General features: G+C 35.1%; 1 protein-coding gene across 8 annotated transcripts in view; it reads right to left on the bottom strand.

Moving 5' to 3' along the window:
* POSTN (periostin) overlaps positions 1–21,415 on the bottom strand; it is a 34,322-nt gene that overhangs the window by 6,656 nt on the left and 6,251 nt on the right. For 2 of the 8 annotated variants that reach the window (XM_005687493.3, XM_005687491.3), the window contains exons 4-20: positions 20,702–20,859; positions 17,895–18,059; positions 16,877–17,023; positions 16,196–16,337; positions 14,841–15,053; positions 13,884–14,018; positions 12,614–12,762; positions 10,464–10,600; positions 9,766–9,896; positions 9,120–9,250; positions 8,919–9,021; positions 8,744–8,811; positions 7,710–7,755; positions 4,732–4,812; positions 2,023–2,112; positions 1,253–1,342; positions 343–420 (exon numbers count right to left, since the gene is read on the bottom strand). In XM_005687493.3, the coding sequence (XP_005687550.2) occupies positions 343–420; positions 1,253–1,342; positions 2,023–2,112; positions 4,732–4,812; positions 7,710–7,755; positions 8,744–8,811; positions 8,919–9,021; positions 9,120–9,250; positions 9,766–9,896; positions 10,464–10,600; positions 12,614–12,762; positions 13,884–14,018; positions 14,841–15,053; positions 16,196–16,337; positions 16,877–17,023; positions 17,895–18,059; positions 20,702–20,859 (2,064 nt within the window). The remainder of the gene's footprint in view (positions 1–342; positions 421–1,252; positions 1,343–2,022; positions 2,113–4,731; positions 4,813–7,709; positions 7,756–8,743; positions 8,812–8,918; positions 9,022–9,119; positions 9,251–9,765; positions 9,897–10,463; positions 10,601–12,613; positions 12,763–13,883; positions 14,019–14,840; positions 15,054–16,195; positions 16,338–16,876; positions 17,024–17,894; positions 18,060–20,701; positions 20,860–21,415) is intronic. The other 6 variants (XM_005687495.3, XM_005687492.3, XM_013968199.2 and 3 more) reach the window with 3 other exon arrangements.

A 21,415-nucleotide genomic window follows, 5' to 3' on the forward strand; every position in this document is an offset into this window, starting at 1 on the left:
AAAAAGGCTGGAGATTTGATGTGATACATAATGGCATCTGCCAAACAATAAATTCCAGACCAACACGTGGTTCTTCTTGGGTTTTAGTGCTATTTTTTGATAAGCCAATTTTCTTACAAAGTTGTTGAATGGTATATAACAAATACAGAACAAACCCATCAATATGACTATCATCTGAGTTTCATTCCCTATCTTTGGATTTTTTTCTTGTGTTGGTATGGAACTAGAACAAAGGAGTGAGATAGAGAAGAAAATGTAAAAGGCCTCAAAGATTATATTAGAATTTGATATAAATAGATAGCTTAAGAAAAGTCACGTTCTTATTTTTCTAGACATACTGACCTTCTTGCAACAATTTCTTCAGAGTTTCTTCTGTTTCTCCACCTGTAGTTGAAATCCTAGTGTATTTTATTTCAGGACCTAAAGGAAAGACAGTTTACAAAAAGACCTGAAACAAGGGTAGGTACACTTCCTCTGTAACAGTTAGATAGTGAGTAATTTAGACTTTATGGGCCATATGGTTGGTGTTGCAGCTATTCAACTTTTCCCTTGTAGTGTGAAAATGGCCATAGACATTGTATAAATGAATGGTCACATCATGTTCCAATAAAACTTTATTTACATAAGTATTAAAAGATGGCATGGGCCATAGGTGCTGACTGCTTGTTTAGACAAATACTTGTAAAATAGCTGAATTCAGAATTTTATGCTAATTCATTGGTGGCAGACTAATATAGAGGTTTACTGAAATTATTTATAAATTGTTTTATACTAACTTGCATATAGTTTGGTGTGTAGACCTTAAGATTAATGGAAAATTCAAAGGAGGGAATGGTTTTTCTTTTAGGATTTAGTAACTCAATAAATAGCAAAGTGAAGATAATGTATTATATAATACATATGTGTATTCATAATAAAAACACATGCTTATAGATTTGCTCCCAAATTTCCAATTCAGGAGAAAACATAGATTATATATTTAGAGTTAGTATTATTTCTACCAAAAAAGAAATGAATAACTTCAGTAACCACCATGAAAATGACTTAAAGTTCTTTAGTAATTCTTATAGAGATATTTTAGGATTAAGTGTGATTTGCTCTTTGTAATCCAAGCATAGTTGCCTGGAGCATCCCATGGACAGAGGAACCTGGCAGGCTACAGTCCATAGGGTTGCGTTGAATGCACACACACACACACACACACACACACACACACACACACAGTGTTCTATAGTATTGAATTAAAGACTACCTGTAATGATTCGTTCTTCCCTTGTTTCTTTTTCAGTTATTTCCACAGGCACTCCATCAATGATCTTGGTGTATTTTTTAATAATTGGCTCTAAATTGGGGAAGAAAAATGCATTTGATTTGTCCTCGTATGGTGTATGGCCATAAGCTAGACATTTAATCAAATGTATTAAATGTACATTTGATTAAATGTATTTCTCACAGTAATACCATTTAGAAATCAATCATAATCATTTGGAGAACATATTTCAAATAAATTCAGATAATAGAGATAGTAGTCATGTCCTGAATCTTGGGTAAAGGAGAGAGTCAACTGTCAAGCTAACACTCCATGTCATACTTGTCTCCTGACTGTGCAATGAGCATTTACGGAGAATCCAAGGAATTACACATCATTAGAATGGGAACCTTATAAAAAGTCCAGGCTGTGGCTTATTAGTCTTACGAATTCTCATTCTTTCTTCTAAGACCAACATGTTATCTGGTATTGATGTGATTGTTTTCATTATATTCATAATCATCCTTGCATATGCAGAGTAAGGACGGTTTTGTTGGACCTGGTGATTTAATGGTAAAATCGAATCCAACTAGATCAATTAAAAGGTAAACTATATTTTAATTGATTGGCTAATAAGAATCCATAACTAATAAAAGCTTTTCACCAATGTGTATAAAAATCAAGAGAAAACATCAGATATTCAACATATTTAAACCAGCACAATTTCAAAATGTTCACAGTGATCCTAAATAGGCTAGGGAAACAGAACGCACCTCCATGGATCACTTCAGTTACCGTTTCACCTTCTTTAATCAGTCTGAATTCAGGATCACCTTCAATTTTGACCTTTGGTATTGTGCGTCCTGAGGCGTCGTTTTAGGAGACAAATTATCATGTTAATGCAGTCCTTTAAATTTACCAGAACAGGAAATTTATTTCAACACTGGTGTTGCTGAAATGTCAAAGTACTTTCAGGTTTTAGGAAATCGGTTTTAAATAGTTCCCGTTGTCTTCAGATTGAGTAGTATTTAGGAGAACAAATGACTCCTGGGTCTATTAGTGCGCTACTAAAATGAATTTCATCAGCTTTAGAATTTAAACGAATGTTTAATTGATCCATTTATTCATAGTTATAAATTCTGTTCACACAAAATGTTATATATGACTATACTTTGTGAATCACACAGTATGTACAAATTTCAGTTGCTCTAGTGATAGCTAGTGTAGATCTTACTTTACCATACTGATGTCTATTACTAGCTTTTCTTATTACATTTTAAATTTAATTTTTAACTACTCCGTATCTTATATTTTTATCTAATGGGCATAACTGAACATCAAAAAAGCCCAACTTTATGCCTACCTTTAAGATACAATTTTCAGGTTTTATGGGAAAATGGGAGTACTTACCTTTTCTATGTGAATGCTGCAAATATTTACTAATTAATAAACAGTCCTTCAAATGCAAAAGTTGTGTTACATTTGACTTGCAAAATGATTTTGCTCCAAGAGAAAATCATTTTGAATGTTAGAAAGCTGATTACTACATTACTACATAGTAATTAGATGAGAAGTTCAGTACATTTAACTCATATAGCAACACCCTTTAACAGAGTTGAATGGAGCTACATTTCCTTATCTTTGGGAAGGTTTATTTGTTTGTCCAGAAATTGTCAATGTACACCATTACCCAGAATTAAATAGTCTAGGAAGATCTAAAATAATGAAACAAGAGTACAGCTGATTTGAACAGTAAGTATTTCACACCATAATATTTGATCAATGGGGTCAAGGGACATTGAGTATCAAAACATAACGCCAAGTTTTTAAGGTGTGGAAACTTCAAAGGGAAAGAACAGCTAAGGAGTTTAAAAGCAGGAAGTGAGTTAATAAAATATCCAAGTAAACATTTCTTTAGAAAAGCCTCAACTAGCATTTGAGAAACATCCTCCACCCTTAAGTTCTATGAAGGCAGGAATTTACTTCCAAAAATTTTTTTTTCATATTTACTCTGGTGGGCACCTAGGAAAATACCCAGCACAGGATTGGTACAATAAGTATTTATTGAATTGAATTTCAGTTGATTTATTCCTAATTCTAAAATTTGGTTAAGTGCCTTTTCTAAGAAACATCCTAACATATGTAGTAAGAATTCAGGAGTTACCAATGAATCAGCGAAAGTTTAAACAGTGAGAAGGAAATGCCAATAGCAATCCTAGGATGACAAAATTATAGATGGCTGCCAAGGCAAGTATTAATATTTGTCTCCCTCATTATGTTATATAAAGTCAAATTTCCAAATTTTTTAACTGAAGAGTTGTTAATGCACAGGGGACATGATCCCATTTTTCATCTTAGTTCCCTTCATAGGAGGAACCCAAGTAGAGTTGATGCTCCATTGTGTTCCTAATTGAAGAAACAGTAATACAGTAGAATCCTGTTCACAAAGGCTGGGAAGATAGATAGGTTGAAAGAAGCTTGAAAGAAAAGAGATGAATCTTGGAAAACAAAAATAGTGCATCTGAATGATTTCTACTGAAGAAGATGTGTGCAAGTGATTATACACAATTTTAGGGAATCTAATTTAAAAAAAATAGTACAAGAATTTTAAAATTAAGGACCATTTTATTTTTTCATTAAAATGATCAAGAAATATTTTCTAAACAAAAATTTCTGTGGTTTAACTTCTTAAAGCACCAAATTCTCTCTCTCTTTAAACAACCTAATTTTATTTATTTTAATTTTATTTTTTTGGCCATGCTACATGGGCTTGCAGGATCTTAATTCTCCAAACAGGGATAAAGCCTGGGCTACCACAATGAAAACATTGAGCCCTAATCACTGAACATCCAAGGAACATCCATCTTACATATATATATACATACAAGAATATATAATACTATATATAAGAATATGTAAAATATACACACACATTCAAGGCTGGAATTAAGGATTCTAAGGTTTGATTCATTGTACCAACTACTTATTTCCTCTGTTCCTAGTGGTTTAATTAAAAAGTATATCATGTGTGGATGTACATTTAAAAAGTTTTCTTCAATATACAGCTTCTGTGCTCTTTGAATTTGTTGAATAAAAAGATATGTGCACTTTTTTGGAGCACCTTCTAACAGTATGAAAGAGATTGACATGGGGAGACTGGAAACACAGCTATAAAGAGTACACTCTCTGAAAGAGTCCAGGTGCAGGGAAGAAAGCTCAGTTTAGTGAGTATCTGGGTACTAGTGCTAATGCAATGGCAAATTAAGTTCAAATGAAATCAGATACAAGCAAATGTACTGAAGGTATTAGGAATGCACATTTACTCTTCTAAATAAACTTGCATTCTGCATTCTGCTGTTAAATGAGCATGCCATCGATATGGAAATATTTAGCATGTTAGTTTCAAAAAGAATGTAGATACATTCATAGAAATCAGTCTATTACATGGATTTTTAAGGAACCATGTATACATTGATTTTTACCTTCTGTTTTGATAATAGGCTGAAGACTGCTTTCAATCACTTTAATTTTTGGTTCCACAACTTTTGTTATAATTTTAGTTGCTGAAAGTATAGAAAGTGGAACATAAATGATGCTTACATAAAAACAACCTGAATGAAATTGTCTTTTTTTCCCCTTTGGTCTTTGTTGGGTACTGAGGTATCAGATGTGGTAATATGTTCAGGCAGTCATATACAGGAAATAATTCATAGTAATTATCTAGTATCTTCTCTTGTCCAGATGAACTCTGAAGTCCAGTGACTTTGATTTGTTCCAGTGAAATATATACTTTCTATGTGAGGAATTCTACCTAGAAATCTACAAGTTTGAACTGCAGCACTAAAGCTCTTTACCTTCTTTTGTACTTCTTGAAAATACTGGCTGCGTAGCAACAAAGACAAATAAACATGATTAATTTCATACAATTCATAGTATCTTAAATTGCATTGTTGGGTTCTTTCTCAATTAGAAGAAGACACTGAAAGAAAAAGACTTGAAATATTTTTCATGCATTTGATGACAGTGATATAGAAAGGAAAATTTAAAAAAAAAATTAGTTCAGAATACTTAAAAATGGATTTTTTCAGTCAGCCAGCCATGAGCTCTATGCAACAAATATGATATGATCATATATTTAAATATTTGTTACAGGCTAAAATGACTATAATTTTCATCATCAGTTTTAAACTGAAAGCTAAGTATTTTGAATGTATGTTATCCACTCAACTGAAATAATTATGTGCAAAATATATTTAAAATAGTAGCCAACAATTTGGTCAGCTTTTGATTGCATAGATTAACTGAAAGTGTGCCTATGGAGTCAGATACCAGAGCTACTGACTTTTTATCATTTCTAATTACAGCCTTAAAAGATGGAGTCATTAGATAAGGAACTAAAGCTGTCTGTGCAGTTGTAACAGATTGTGTTGACACACTAGAGGCAAGATGTTAGTACATTTGGATTTCTGTCACATTTTCACTTCAGGTGTTTGAAATTTGTATCTGTGTCAACTCTTTGAATTAATATGGATTCCAGGGCTTAATTGTGACTGTTTCAGTTCTTTCAGATTTAACATGTTGAGATCTCAAATTATGAAACTCTGAAATATATCAAATTGGTGAGCCCAGTTATCCATTCCGCAGGTGGTCTGGCCACAGAGAAACCTTTCCATGAAGGTCAAATCCATAGAGGTCTCTGCTGCTACTATCAGAATGGGTTAATTAGCTTTAGCTTAAAAATACACTTCATGTTAAGGAACTTGAAGTTTAGAATATTTATTTGGTTCCTAGTTCTGCTTCAGTTTTGCTTTTCTGAATACTTAAATAGTTTTGACAGGTCAAAGGATGAAGATTAAATACTGATTTTATTCCTCTCCACCTCAAATGGCAACATATACTAGAGAGCATTTTTCCCCCATACAATTTAATATGTAAGGTATTTGGGGGACAAGAATAGTACATAATAAGACAAAGAAATTTTAGAGACAGGTCAATAAAGGAACATGAAAATGGAATCTTTGGTTTAATTAGTCTCAACCTCTATCTCAACTATGCTTCCAAGTAACAGCATACACGTCAGAGAGGAGTTAAAGCGACATTCCACATCAGAATGTAAATCTCAGAGCTCTTTCAAGAGCTGTGAGTAGGTAGACAAGATTCATTAGACTTGCATAATTTCATAAAATGTAGATTATTCTCTGTGAGTAGGTATCCAATGTAAGTAAAGGAAAATATAGGAATTATAATATTTTAGGTCATTGTAAGCAAAATAGTGCATTGATATATAGAGAAAATGGTGAACCTCTCATGGATAAAGTAGGGAAATGCAGTGCAGGCATAATTTTTATGGAGGAAGATGACATAGCATTTCTGATGAATAGAGCTCATAACGTTTTCTGATTTTTTTAAAATAAAATATATCTTTAACAAGACTGTATACTTCCAGACCGGAATTTAAACCATGTGGAAGTATAACTATTTCCAACTAAATCTTTGAAACAGTGCTGATCTGGCCTGAGTCTAGGGTTGTCCATGTCAATATCACATACTTGAAATCAGTAAGAACAGCAGACATTTTGTTTTGCTCCTTACATCATCTTTATGCCTGTTCCATATCTGGTGTAAATCTTAAGGAAAATTTTCTTAATTGAATAACAGGATGCTCACAGTATAAAATAGAACAATTCTAGCTAAAATAAATGTAAAAATGGGTGCAACGTTTTAGCTACTGATATGTTTTGAGTGTTGAACTGTAGAGTCAAAACAAAATGAAAAAGAATTTCTGCTTTGAAAGCTGCAGTGGAAAAGAGGAAAAGACAAAGAAAGAAAAAACTACACTGAATAAGAAATACTATGAGTTAACATTTATGCAAATGAAATACCTTTACCATGGTTAAGAAATAGAGGTTTAATTTTGATAATCTGGTAGAGTCAGGAATAAAAGAAACCTTGGAATCTAGAAACTCTAGGTTTATCACCTGACAATGTTTTTGTTCCTTCATCCAATTTTGAATGGGGAGAGTTTTTTGAACCACCAGCCCATAAACGTTAGAATTCTCTGACAGTCTGCCCTTAGATAGCTGAGGTCTTGAGAGTGGAATGAGCTAAAAATGTTTCAACAATATTATTTCTATTTCCACACATTTGAATTTTCAAATAGCTCTGGAATGCATCTTAGCTGTCTTTTCCCTATATGTTTGTATGACTTTCTCCCTTGCATCTTTGCCAGGCTAACAATTGAATCAAGCTGTGAGTGAAGAAGTGGTTCATTGGAGTTGAAGAGGATAGTCAAGGCTGAAAGGTCTCCTCTAGACTGCAAGCCCTGATTCAAGTGGGATGAGTTTTGCCATTGTTTGGAATTCTAAATACCAGATTATCAATCATCTCAGTAAACACAAAATTATTTTCTTTTTTTTACATCTTGCCACATATATGTGACAAATATTCATTATGTACTTACTGTAGACAGTTATGGGGATTTCTTTGAAGGTACTGCCACGAACAAACTGAAAATAAATATATTTAGTAACATGAAATGTAGTCATTGCACTAACATGAAATGTCGTCACTGTATTAACAAAATTGTGGCACCATGATTTTTAATTCTCACTAAAGAAGTGAAACTACCATTACATTTAGTAAAAAATGAAGTCTTCATGTCACCTTCAAATTTCTTGCTATTGGCAAGATGGCAAAAATGGTCGGATTTGTTACTCAGAGTTTTAAAAATTATAAAATAGCTAATCCCAAATTAAATATTTATTAAATAATATTTCATATGTTGTCAGGTACTTTAACCCTACTGATATTCAACCCAGTGTTTATTCCCAAATATTCCTTTGCCTTTAATTATTGTGCTGTGTGCTTAGTCGCTCAGTCATGTCCAACTCTTTGCAACCTCATGGACTCTAGCCCACCAGGCTCTTCAGTATATGGGGATTCACCAGGCAAGAATACTGGAGTGGGTTGCCATGCCCTCCTCCAGGGGATCTTCCCAACCCAGGTCTCCTGCATTGCAGGCAGATTCTTTACTATCTCAGCAGCTAAGGAGACCCTAACTATTGTAATTAGTGACTATTTCTTACAAGCAAATATCTTTCCCTTATATTCTGTAGCAAAAATATTTGATGATAGAAAAATTATTGCTTTTATCTACATGTCCTATCTTCCCTACTGGATTGTAAACTATTGAAGAAATGATGCCAATGGTGTATAATCAACAAAGAGCAATGTAGTTAGGGTATATTTACTTATTAAGGTATACATTTCTAGTTTTTTATGTTAAACCTGCAATATCTGTTAAACGCATTAGAAACATATGCAATAGCCAGGCTCCTCTGCCCATGGAATTCTCTAGGCAAGAATACTGGAGTGGGTTGCTATTTCCTTCTCCAGATCTTTCTGACCCAGGAATCGAACCCAGTTTTCCTGCATTGCAGGCAGATTCTTTACCAACTGAGCTACAAGGAGAGCACTATGCAATAACATCTGTACCTTAATTTGGATGTATTTGATCAGTTTATTAAGTATTTCTAGCAGCTGATCATTTCCAACAGGTGTGTCTGTGAAGAGGAATATAAAATGAATATTGTAAGAATCAATGAAATAAAAATCTAGGTTTCTATTGAAAAAGATTTATTTTTCATTAATCAGTTCAATAATTACCAACCTGCTGGATAGAGGAGTTTATCTACGACATGAATGACGCCATTTGTTGTCATGATGTCAGATTCTTTTGATTTCAGTTCATTTACCAGAAGTGTATCATTTACCTGTTAAAACAGGGGATAATGTCAATGGGAAATTTAATGAACATTAGGATAACTGAATACTGGATTAACACTCTATAGAAATATTCTAGAGAACTTACTCCTTTCAGATAGATTTTACTTCCTTGTGTGGTCTTTAAAATGTTAGTAACGCCAGGTTCAAAACCTTTTCCAATGAAAACTCCTGGTGTCAGGTGATAAAGGATGATGTTTTGAAGAGCATTTTTGTCCCCTAGGAGAAAAATATATATATTTATTTAATAATATGTCATATATTTTGACATTTTGATATTATGACGACTAAGGGGAAAATATTTCTTGGTAATTATTTTTTTCCACTCTGTAATTTCTCATAATGTCATTGTTCTCTCAAGGCAGTAACAATGCTATGTCAAAACATAGTCTCTTCAGTCAGTTCAATCAAAATATTATCCAACTTACTGGAGGAAAAAAAATCAAATTATTTTTTTGAAATTGTGACTATTTCCTTCTCTGTCACCTCACTGTGTGGCCTTTAATAGAGATGACATAAGTGATTATCTAGCCCCACAACATGACAGTAAGGAGTTATTTGAGAACACTGATGAGGGAACCTCTACATAGTCTAAGTGGAATAAGAAGAGGAAGGCTAGCCATGAATATGAAAGAGGGAACTGTGGGGGGCCGACATCTAGGTAGGAACACTTGAGGAAGAAATAAGATCATGAAATCAAGGGGCAAATATATCTGGTGTTCACTTCTACTCACGAATCAGAATTTCCTTTTCTTCATTAGTCATTCCCTTAAAGGCATCATTGGTTGGTACAAATAAAGTCCAGTCTCCAGGCTGTGTTAGGAGCTCTTTCAAGTCTGCAGCTTCAAGTAGACTGAGAAAGATGCTAGGCAGGAAGGACATGTGTTTATTAGATTTAGTCTCGGTAAGCCTACCGACCATGCCTGAAATACAGCAGAATCCCTTTACGTGGAAAAATAAGAAAATGGCTCATACACTTTCATATGTTTCAAATGCAATTTACAGTTAAAGGTTCATCATGGGGAAATTATTTAAATATGTGTATGATTTTTAAATTTCCAAACCTCTGTTTTTCCCCTGTAACACTTGATGAAGTCACATTTGGTAACACAATAGAAGCATTTGTTCATTTAATATTCTGCAAAATAGTCTTTGCTAATACATACTACCATTTTTAAAAAACATAATTATAAAAAATTTGCAAGGAGTAGTTCAGTCTATTAGATTGGTTTTTGTTTGTTTTTTACTCACCAAATCATATTATGGAAGAAAACTAGTGTTAAGAATATATTTTAATTTTGAAACACTCGTATAAGCTTCTTATTCTAAATTGCATTCTCAGCAATACTGAATACTGAATGCATTTTGGAATACTTACTGTGAAATAAAACTATGTCAAAAGGTCTTATTCTCTTGTGGAGGTGAAGCTTACCTGAAGCGCTTATCCTGTTTCAATTTTTCATGGAGGGATTTCTCTGCTGGCTTGATGATCTCTCGGAATATGTGAATGGCACCATTTCTTCCTTGCTTGCTTCCTCTCACCATGCACGAATTTTCAATGCAGACAGCCTAGCAAAGAAAAGAAAGATACAACTGTGCATTTCCTTATTTGAAATTCCCTATGTGGAAGAAGCTCCCTAATAAAATTTCTGGATGGTTTCTTCTGAAAGGTCTCTAGGCTTATGATGCCAGAGGAAACGGTTTCTCTCCTCTGTTTTTAATGACTTGTACCATCTGACCTGGGCTTCCCTGGTAGCTCAGCTGGTTAAGAATCTGCCTGCAATGCGGGAGACCCCGGTTCTTTTCCTGGGTGGAGAAGAGATCAGCTACCCACTCTAGTATTCATGGGCTTCCTTGGTGGCTCAGATGGTAAAGAATTTGCCTGCAGTATGGGAGACCTGGGTTCGGTCCCTGAGTTCGGTAGATTCTCTCCAGGATGGCATGGCAACCCACTCCAGTATTCTTGCCTGGAGAATCCCTATGGACAGAGGAGCCTAGTGGTCTGTCAGACACAGCTAAGTGACTAAGCATAGCACACCATCTGACCTCACTCATCTTATTCAACCAGGTTTTCTACTACTAGGCAAGCTACTATATGTATAGGACAGGTAGTGTTGTCGATTGTTGTTGTTCAGGTGCTAAGTTGTGTCTGACTCTTTGCAACCCCATGGACTGCAGCACGCCAGGCTTCCCTGTCCTTCACTATCTCCAGGATATTGCTCAAACTCATGTCTATTGAGTCAGTGATGCCAAAGCAATTCCATATAATTCTATTTCTGTGTTTTCTGTCATTCCTCTCCAGGTTCTACTCATTCTTTCAGACCCTTTCTAGTAAATTTCTTTAATCATGAAGTTCAGTGACTTCACTGCCTCTTGTGATCTTTACTATATATTACTATGGTGTGGCATGTGTGTGCATGCTTAGTCGTGACCAACTCTTTACTACCCCATGAACTGAAGTCCACCAAGCTTGTCTGTCCATGGAATTTTCCAGGCAAGAATACTGGAGTGGGTTGCCATTTCCTACTCCACAGGATCGTCCCAACCAAGGGATCAAAAACGCAGTTCTTGTGTCTCCTGCAATGGCAGGCAAATTCTTTACCAGTGGCACCACTTGGGAAGCCCATATATTGCTGTATTTTCTATGCAAATATTTACTATATTGATAGTAAGACCCTATCAAGTATAAGCTACATTACTGGTTAAGTTATAGCACTTTGAACAAAACTAATATTTATATATGTATCATTTAGAATGCAGCACATTTTCTGTTTTGTTTCTGTTTTTTTTTTGGCCTGTACCACACAACATGTGGGATCTCAATTTCCTCATCACAGATTGAACCCACGCCCCTTGTGTTGGAAGCACAGAGTCTTAACTACTGAACCACCAGAGAAGTCCCTTCCGTATCATTTAAAAAGTGTGTCTTGACCTTGTGGAACTATGGTATGAAAACGCTGTGAGTCATGTTTGGTTCCAGGTCATCTTTGACTTCTTATGAATTCTTTTTACCTGTAACTGCAAGGTTGCCTGGAAAGAAACTGAATAGCACCACTTGTCAAACTGTAATTTTGATAAGCAATATCTTCTAGAAACTTTTCCTCAGATAAGGCACGTTAGAACCATTTTATAGAGATCTTTATGTGCCTATAAAAGTTTACCATGAAACTCATTCAAAAGAGATTTAGTTGCTGAATGGTGACGGTACAGTTGAAGATCATCCTAAATATTTGACTCAGTATAAAAATTACCACGTAAACAGTAAAATACAGTACTCTATGAAACAAAAAGCTTATTTGAAAGGAGTTTTAGTTATTTATGGGATTGAAACAATGCTTTAAAAAAAGTTATTGATGATGAAACAAATGCAAATTATCAGAATTATTAATGCACAGCACTTTTGTATACATTCCTCACAGTCTTCTCAAATATGCTACTCACTTCTCTGATCTTCCTATGAACTATTAAAATCATATTAGTAAAATTCTGAGGGACATTTGTTATAAGGACAGTCTTTGACAAGGGCGTATCTTTTGACATGTAGGCCATTGTGGGTATTTTACCTCGTTCTAATGCACTTACTGTACGGTACACGAAGACTCTGAGCTGTTTGCCTCCAATGGTCTCAAGCTTCTGTCCATTGTAAAGCTCATTAAGGCCAACTTTTACTTTCAATATATGATTCTGTAGAATTAATTTAAGAAGGCGCTGATCCATGCTCAGTGTATCATCTATAAGTAAATTCATTACAAAAGAATGTTATTTTATTTAGAAAGCATTACAGTTTCCCCTGTAAGAGAAAATCATGAAAATGGAAAATCCCTAATATTATAGATCTTAAGGATCCTACACTTACATATGAGTTGACTAAATACTGAAGGCTAGAAACTCTATGCACCATGAGCTATTTCATCAAATGATTACATGAGTCCAAGCAGTCCAGACAATAGGTTACATCTCAGTGAGGGGCTACATGGTTTCATGTGGTTATTGATAAAGGTTAAACTTTAAACTCTAAGGCTGGCCAAGATTTTCTCTGAGAATTTGACGTCCATTAGTCACATGAAAAACAACTGATGAATCATTTGTAAATTTGCTTAAATTTCTGGAGAGAGAGTCGGCGAATTATGTAGCCTCTTAAAGTTGGCTTGATGTCAACAAGTTACAGACCTTATTATTACAAAAAGGAAAAACAACATTTTTTAGAATTTGAATTTTCTTATTAATAACTTTCTATGTTACAATCTAGTATTTGGAAAAACATCAAAAATAATGATGATTATTTTTTCATTGTTAAATTTTGCCTAACAATTCACTTATGTCTTTGTCATTTTTTTCTGGAAAAAAAAGTAAGGTTGTATTAATCTAACCACAGTCTTTTAATAGCAGTATAAGGTCAAATACTTGTAATAATAGTTCACATCATAATATAGAAGTATATCATATTCTCCTGTTTTTATTTTCTCTTAATTTGATACCATACTTTCAAATCCTGAGTTGCAAAATGCACCTATGTATAATGTTGGTGTTAAACAAATCAAATTTATTTTTCTTAAGATCTGTTAATATATCCATTGCATGTGCTGGAAATATGATCAGGTTCACAGAGAAACTGAAGACCCTTATCACAAAATTTCATTTCCTGTAGGCCATTACCTATTATAATGAAATGTTTTGAAATAAGGGGCTTTTTAATAAAAACAGTACTAATTCATTGTATATGTAGCCAGTGAAGAAACTAATCAACACCTCATAAAAGATCTATTATTTATTAGCAGACAGTCACGGTGCAGGAAAAAAAAAAAGGTGTGTAGGGGTGGGAAGAGCTGGAATGGCAGTGGCCGATACATACCAGAAAATGCGTTATTCACAGGTGCCAGCAAAGTGTATTCTCCATCTGGCCTCAGAGCAGATGCCAAGCCTAACTGGGCCACAAGGTCTGTGAAAGTGGTTTGCTGATTTCCAGCCAGCTCAATAACTTGTTTGGCTGTAAGATAAACCACGACCATTCAAACAATGTCATCGTTGTTATTACTATCATCATGAAATTAGTAAATCAGTTCTTGGCTGTTTCCATAAGCTATTTGCTGTACTAGCAATGTGATAAGAAGTCCTGCCTTTCCCTAGTAAGAAAGTTCTAGCTCCCCTTTTGTTTTGGCGGGGGGAGGTGGGAGGGTGGAGGGGTTAATAACCAAAGAATTTCAGAAGGAAAATATCTTTCTGATTTCATGCTTTGCAGTTTTCTTCAGTTCTCTATTGCTCATCCCTTGTCTCTCTGCTCTTGTGAGGGCCATAGCTCTTTCATTTATCCAAAAGTAACCATTTGGTTATGTCTTTCCTTCCATTTTCAAGAAAAACTCTGGCACTGTAAGAATCTTTGACGATATTAGATATTAGAAACTCTGGAAAACCAGAGTCTATTGCACTGGAATGACCATGACTACACAAGCTACCTATTTAGGACTCAACTCACTGTTAGTTGTTGTTATTATTTTTTTTTAATATTTTATTGAGGAAAACATCAAACATATACAAAAGTAGACAGAATAGAACGGTAAACTCTTATGTAGCCATGACCCAGCTACAGGAATGCCCATTTGACCAGGGGTCAGCAAGTCATCACCTAAGAGCCAAGTCAGCCCACTACTTGTTTTTATAAATAAAGTTTTATTGGACCCCATCCCTGTTAGCTTTGTTTGTGCTTCACATGGCACTCCTCATACTGCACATTTATTTCCCATAGGCCTATACTTTAGACATCATGATTGATAAACAGCAGTAGGCAGAAGAACGGGAAGCTGTTGCTCACCAGAATCGGGAACCAGGACCTGATCAATCAAATGGATGACACCGTTATTTGTCACAATATCTTTTTTGTTCACCATTTTTATTCCATTCACTGTTATGCTGTCGCCGTCACATCCTATCTCAATGGTGTTTCCTTCCAGGGTCTCAAAGACCGCTCCTCCCATGATAGCCTCTGAACACTGCAGGGTGTTTAGAATGTGGTACTTCATGAGAGCTGAAGGATGAAGGAGAAGGAACATACTTTCAGATCAAGGAAAATAGCATTTGACCCTTAACAGATGTCCTTCCCTGTGGAACCAAGTATTCCTCAGAAATAGAATGCATATATAAGACCTAAGTACTGACCTAAGGGTTTAAAATTTTGTTTGTTCTCAGAATGGTGTTTTTTTTTTCATCAACTCTCCAGTAAAATTAACTCAGTTTGGTAAGAAATAAGCAGAAAAGAAGATCAACTGCATGAAATTATTTGTACAGTACAATGTGTTAGATCAAGTTCCATTTATCATAAGAAGATAATTTCTGATGGAAACTCAAGAATAATTTCTCCTTTCAGAAAGCCTTCAAAGTTATTTGTTAGTGATACCTGTTGCAAACACCTAAGTAGTATCTTGCTTTAACTACTCAGGACAGAACAGCTGAGCAGGCATACTTTACTTTATTGAGCTGCACTTTTGTGCGCTTTGCAGATGGTGTGCTTTTTTCAAATTGGAGGTTTGTGGCAGCCCTGAAGACAACATCTAGAAAGTAACCAAAGCAAAGATGGTTTCTTGAAAGACTTCAGAAGTGATCTGTGCCTAAACTCTAGTATGTCTATATTTTCACCAAAATATCTCATCATAAATTGGTTAAGTCTGTTTACGGTAGGCTGCATAAGAGAAATGTGCGAGTCACAATTTAAAATCTAGTTGAAACTATCAATAAAAAGGGAGTCTGGAAAGAAGCCAAATTCTGTGTATGAATAAGTAGTGGCCAAAGATAACCATGGAATTTTCTCCCCTAACTTCAGTGTAAATTTAGAATTAAAACCATTGAATAATATATATAATATTAAACTTGGATGATCTAATATTTCAGCACTTTCTAATTCTTTTTAATGCCTGCTACTTATTTACTTGAAAGCAGCGCAGAAACATGTGATTTTTAGTGTACCCCGAGTACTTAATTACTTGGATTATTAAATTAATTATTTAATTACTTTGTCTACTCTTTCAAAGATTTTTATCATCTGCCTCAAAATAAAAGTTTTTCTTTGCCTTTGCTTATCAAAAATTATAGCATTGGCAGGACTTAATCTCTTTTTCATTTCCTTTTCTTGGAATCCTGGGAGGCTTCTCATAGACAAAGACACTTAAGTACCTTCTGAAGCCACTTTATCTCCCATGATCCTTTCTAGAACTCCTCGTGGAAGTTTCTCAAAAGCTTCATTGGTAGGAGCAAAGAGTGTGAAGTGACCATCTCTCCCGAGCGCCTCCAATATATCAGATGTGATGGCAGCTGCCTGAAACACAAATGTGCTTTTCAGAGGCTTGTATGTTGAAAATTCAGAAAAAAAGTTACAAGACACTCAGTCTAGGCTGACACCAGAGAGTTGACCCTATAGAAAGCTGTAGAAATTATATCTTACTCTTGTTAGATCTTTAAAAAAATTATTATTATTTTTTGCACAAACAGCCATGTTATTTCGAACTTTCTACAAACTGTATTTTAGATGGGAAATTCTGCTAATGCCTGTACGACTGAAGCAATATCCAGCAGTTAGTGTAATAACTGATGGACACATTCTAAATGTGTTCAATACACTTCAGTTACATAACTCATCATTCTTTATTATGTCCACATAAATATTATTCTTTCATATGAGAAGATGAGTTCTTCTGTGTAAAATGAAAACCTTTTCAAGAAATATACTGCTTATGTGTCTGCTAGAATTGACAGTCTTTTGTTAATTAATAGCTTTTTATTATTTTTTTAGAATCTGATGGAGAAGAGGAGAATTTCAGTGGTCCAAAACAATCTGCTGTTACTTCTTGGACATACCCTAAAAGATGAGAGCTCATCTTCTGCTTCAATGAAGTCCTGAATTGAGGTACCAATTTGTGTAAGGACACGGTCAATGACATGCACAACGCCATTTGTTGCAATCTGGTTCCCGTGGATGATTCGAGCACAGTTCACAGTGACAACCTGAAATTATTTGGGAAAATCAGATTGCAGAAATCACAGCTGTCTGTTGACCATTGAGACTGCAAGCCCATTTCCCATGTCTCAAGTTTATTGGTAAATGTAACATGAAAGAACTGACATTCTGAATACAAATGCTGAGGATGGAGACTTACAAATTACTGTGTCTAAAAAAAAAAAAACCACCCAAAACTAAGAGAAAATGGAACCAGTTGAGAACCCAATTGTACTTAACATGTCTAGAAACATAAGGCAAAAACATTTTTTGAATTATTGTTTTTATTGTTCACTTTCTTTTATAGAGATAGTCATACACTATTTCTAACGTAGGCCAAGTTCTGAGACAGAAACAATTATTACGTAAATGTAATCAGTTCTATTTCAGTGATTTCCTGAATATTGCTTCATCACTGATCCTTTCTGTCCCTGGAAATCTGACTACTGGAAGAGCCCCATGACCTTGCTGGAAGTTTCCCACAATGACTTTATCAAAACATGCTTATCAAAACCCACAAAAATCTAAATTAGTATAGTTGCAAGGGGATGAATAAAAGAATTCTCATTCTCTGATTATTCTTTGATAAATTCTTATTTTTTATTTTTCTCTTATTATTGATTATTCAAACACATCAGCTAATAAAATTTCCCTTTGTAGAACATCTAAGTCTACTGTCAACAAACTGTCAATTTAATTCCTTCCTTGCCAACACTCATGGGTAGAAATCAGTCACTGAATTGGAAATTCACATGCTTTACATGTAAGGAAAAGTTTATTCACTGACATTTTATTATTTCTGTAAACCTTATATAAAGGTCATAGAAAAAATTTGGGGCAGTGTTATTGATCAATGTACTTTTTATTACATAAACTTACCCCATTAGGATAATGGTTAATGAAGAGCCCCAAGTTGTTATACATTGAAGGGATAATCATGCCATTTTTCAAGTCCTTGGTCAACATTCTCTTATTAACCATGTGGCTATGTAAAGCATTCAGTAATTCAACATTCACATTGCTCTCCAGACCTCTCCGGATATCCTAGGAAAAATTAAAATGGCAGAAGTTTATTTTATTATAGTTAATTATTAAAATGCCTGTAATCACACTGTTTCTACTCTCTTATTATTGTCTCATTGAATTACCCAGATGGTCAAAACAAGTTGAAATAAATAACTTAAAATTATATTATTTCAACTGACTAAGAAATTTTATAAGTACAGGTACTCAGTAAAGTCTTTCCGATCTTACAGAGTATTTGGACATTTTTAGAGTCAAAACAAAAATTTTAATGACTATATTGATGAAGAGATGTTCTTGCTGTCAAGGCTTAGGGGGTATGAAATTATCAGATATTTAAAATTTTAGGGTGAAAAAATTAAAAATGGCATTATATTTGTATACATGCAATATTGTAATTTTAATGTGTTTTATGTTTATTCTATAACATTCAAGAATTCAACCATTCTGTACCTTTCACTTATTCAATATCATATCATGCTGTACTTGGTGTTATGAGAAATACAATGATAAGTAAGGTGAAATCTTGATCTTTGAGGTACTTATCCTATGTGTGTGCATGTTAAGTCACTTCAGTTGTGTCTGACTCTTTGAGACCCTATGGACTGTAGCCCACTAGGCTGCTCTGTCCATGGGATTCTCCAGGCAAGTGGGTTGCCATGCCCTCCTCCAGGGGATCTTCCTGACCAAGGGATTAAACCTGTGTCTCTTGCATCTCCTTGATTGGCAAGCAGGTTCTTTACCACTAGCTCCACCTGGGAAGCCCACGGATGCTATAGCAGCTGGTAAATATAAGCATGATTAGATAAAGGACAGACGGAGGAAAAAATGCTTTCTAGGTCAAATGAAAATGGCCAGCAATTCAAAGTTTGGAGACAGGTCTTGCAGGATAGGTAGATAGGGTAGGAATGTTGTAGTGATCTTTCTAAGTCCAACTGCTGGCAAAGAAAGCAGGAATTGTCCAGTGTGGTTTTATGTTTCTCAGATAATAGGGAGAAATTTTAGAAAAGTGCATGGGACAATGACATAGAAGACTTTAATTCCCAAGCAAAGAGTAAATTAAACTGGCAATAGAGAGCCACTAAGCCCCTTTTGCGGCATTAGAATACAACAATTAGCCTGGGCTTTAAGAAGGTTAATCTGGTGGCAATGTGTAACAGAAGGAGAGTATTACGAGGATGAAAAATGAGCTGTGGATGACTAATAGTAGTTTCTAAGAACTGAAGAGGGGAGAAGTAAGGATGACTCATAATTTTAAAGTCTGAACTCTGAGATTGGGGTTGCCAGTTATGGAAACAGCAGAAAAGCAGTTTTTGATGGGGAGAAAGTGGCATCTGTTTTGGATAACAGTTTGCTTAAAGATATAGATGGTGTATCCAAGGAGAAATATTAAGACAGGTGTTAGAAATATTCTCCTGGGGATCCAGAAACACAGACTTCATGGTTCTGTGCATTAAGTGAAAGCTGAAGCCATCTGAAGTGCATATGAACTGCAGAGTAGAGTTCCTAGAAGAGGCTTTAATAAAACCCATTCTTAAGACGAGGAAGAGGAGGAGTCTGCAAAAAGGGCCAGGAAGGTGGTTAGAGATTTGATCAAAGACAACCAGAAGAGGGAAAGTTCTGTATTTGTAAGCAAGTAACCTCACAGTTAATGTATCAAGGTAAAATCCCAAAGAATCTACCTAAGTTTTACTAAATACTATATGACTCATGAGTTTGAGTAAGCTCCAGGAGTTGGTGATGGACAGGGAAGCCTGGTATGCTGCAGTCCATGGGGTTGCAAAAAGGTGGACATGACTGAGTGACTGAACTGAACTGACATGACTCTAGTAGTAATTTTCAGTTCATCTTCATATCAAGTAGAAAGTAGGAATATATTTCTATACCAGTTATATAGATCTGGATATTGAGTCATAACTTAGTGTGCATAGAAACACCTGAAAATTAAATGCATAATTTACAACCCTTCATTTAAATATCCATACACACTTATGTCAGTCTTTAAACAGTCATATGCATTTATATACAATTAAAATGATAAATATATATCTAATAGAGCTTATTAAAAATAACATTTCAAGAGGCTTCTTAACTTGCCTTTCTACAAGATACATCATCTAAAATTACCTATAATTTTCCACAACCAAAAGGAAAGAGAAAAGGAGTAAAATGGAATAATAATAAGTGCTTGTTCAATCTACTATTGGTTTGCCTTTTTTGTTATTAGTCCATGAGCCTGCTGGACTGTTATTCCATTCATGGAGATACTAAAATGATTTGCTCCTTATTTGTTTGTTTTTTGCATGTTCATTCATGTCCAACTCTTTGCGACCTCATGGACTGTAGCCCGCCAGGGTCCTCTGTCTTTGGGAATTTTCCAGGCAAGAATACTGGAATGGGTTGCCACTTCCTTCTCCAGGGGATCTGCCCAATGCAGGGATTGAACCCGCATCTTCTGCACTGGCAGGCGTATTCTTTGCCACTGAGCCACTTTTTCCTTACCCTCAATTGAGGAGCATCCTTAATACCCTCATCCTTTTATGTATCATCATATATGCACAACAAAAAGATATACAATTTCTATTAATTTCTAAGTTAATAAATCAATTGAAATAGTATAACAATAACAGAAAAAGTTATATTCATTAAAAATAATGAATTACAGGATCCAGGTTGTCCCAAGCTTCGTTACTCGGTGCGAAGTAAGTGAATGATCCCTGTCCTTCAATCTCCTCCCTCAGTTTTGAGACATCAGAATAGTGCTGTGTGGTGGTAGCTCCCACAATGCCCAGGGTTCCATAAACATGGTCAATAGGCATCACTGAAATAATCAAGAGATGAGTAAGTACTTAGGAGAAAATGTCAAAAATGTTATTTTACAATGATTTAACCTTTACAAGAAGTTCCTCAAGATATTTAACTGATGATTTTAGCAACACAAGTCTGTGAATCATCAGTTTTCTATGAAAGTTGCCTTTTGAACGTCAAATGATAAAGTACTATTGTTGTTGCTGTTGTTTGACCACTCAGTCCTGTCCAACTCTTTGTGACTCAATGAATTGCAGCATGCCAGGCTTCCTTGTCCTTCACTATCTTCCAGAGTTTTCTCAAACTCATGTCCATTGGTTTAGTGATGCTATCTAACCATCTCATCCTCTGCCATCCCCATTTTGTTTTGCCTTCAATCTTTCCCAGTGTTAGGGTCTTCCAGGCTCCTCTGTCCATGGAATTTTGTAGGCAAGAGTATTGGCATGGGTTGCCATTTCATACTCCAGGGGATCTTCCCAATCCAGGGATTGAACCTGCATCTCTTGTGTCTCCTTCATTGGCAAGCAGATTCGTTACCACTGGTGCCATCTGGGAAGCCCCAAAATACT

This window comes from Capra hircus, chromosome 12 (assembly GCF_001704415.2).
Source record: "Capra hircus breed San Clemente chromosome 12, ASM170441v1, whole genome shotgun sequence".
Taxonomy (NCBI): Eukaryota; Metazoa; Chordata; class Mammalia; order Artiodactyla; family Bovidae; genus Capra; species Capra hircus.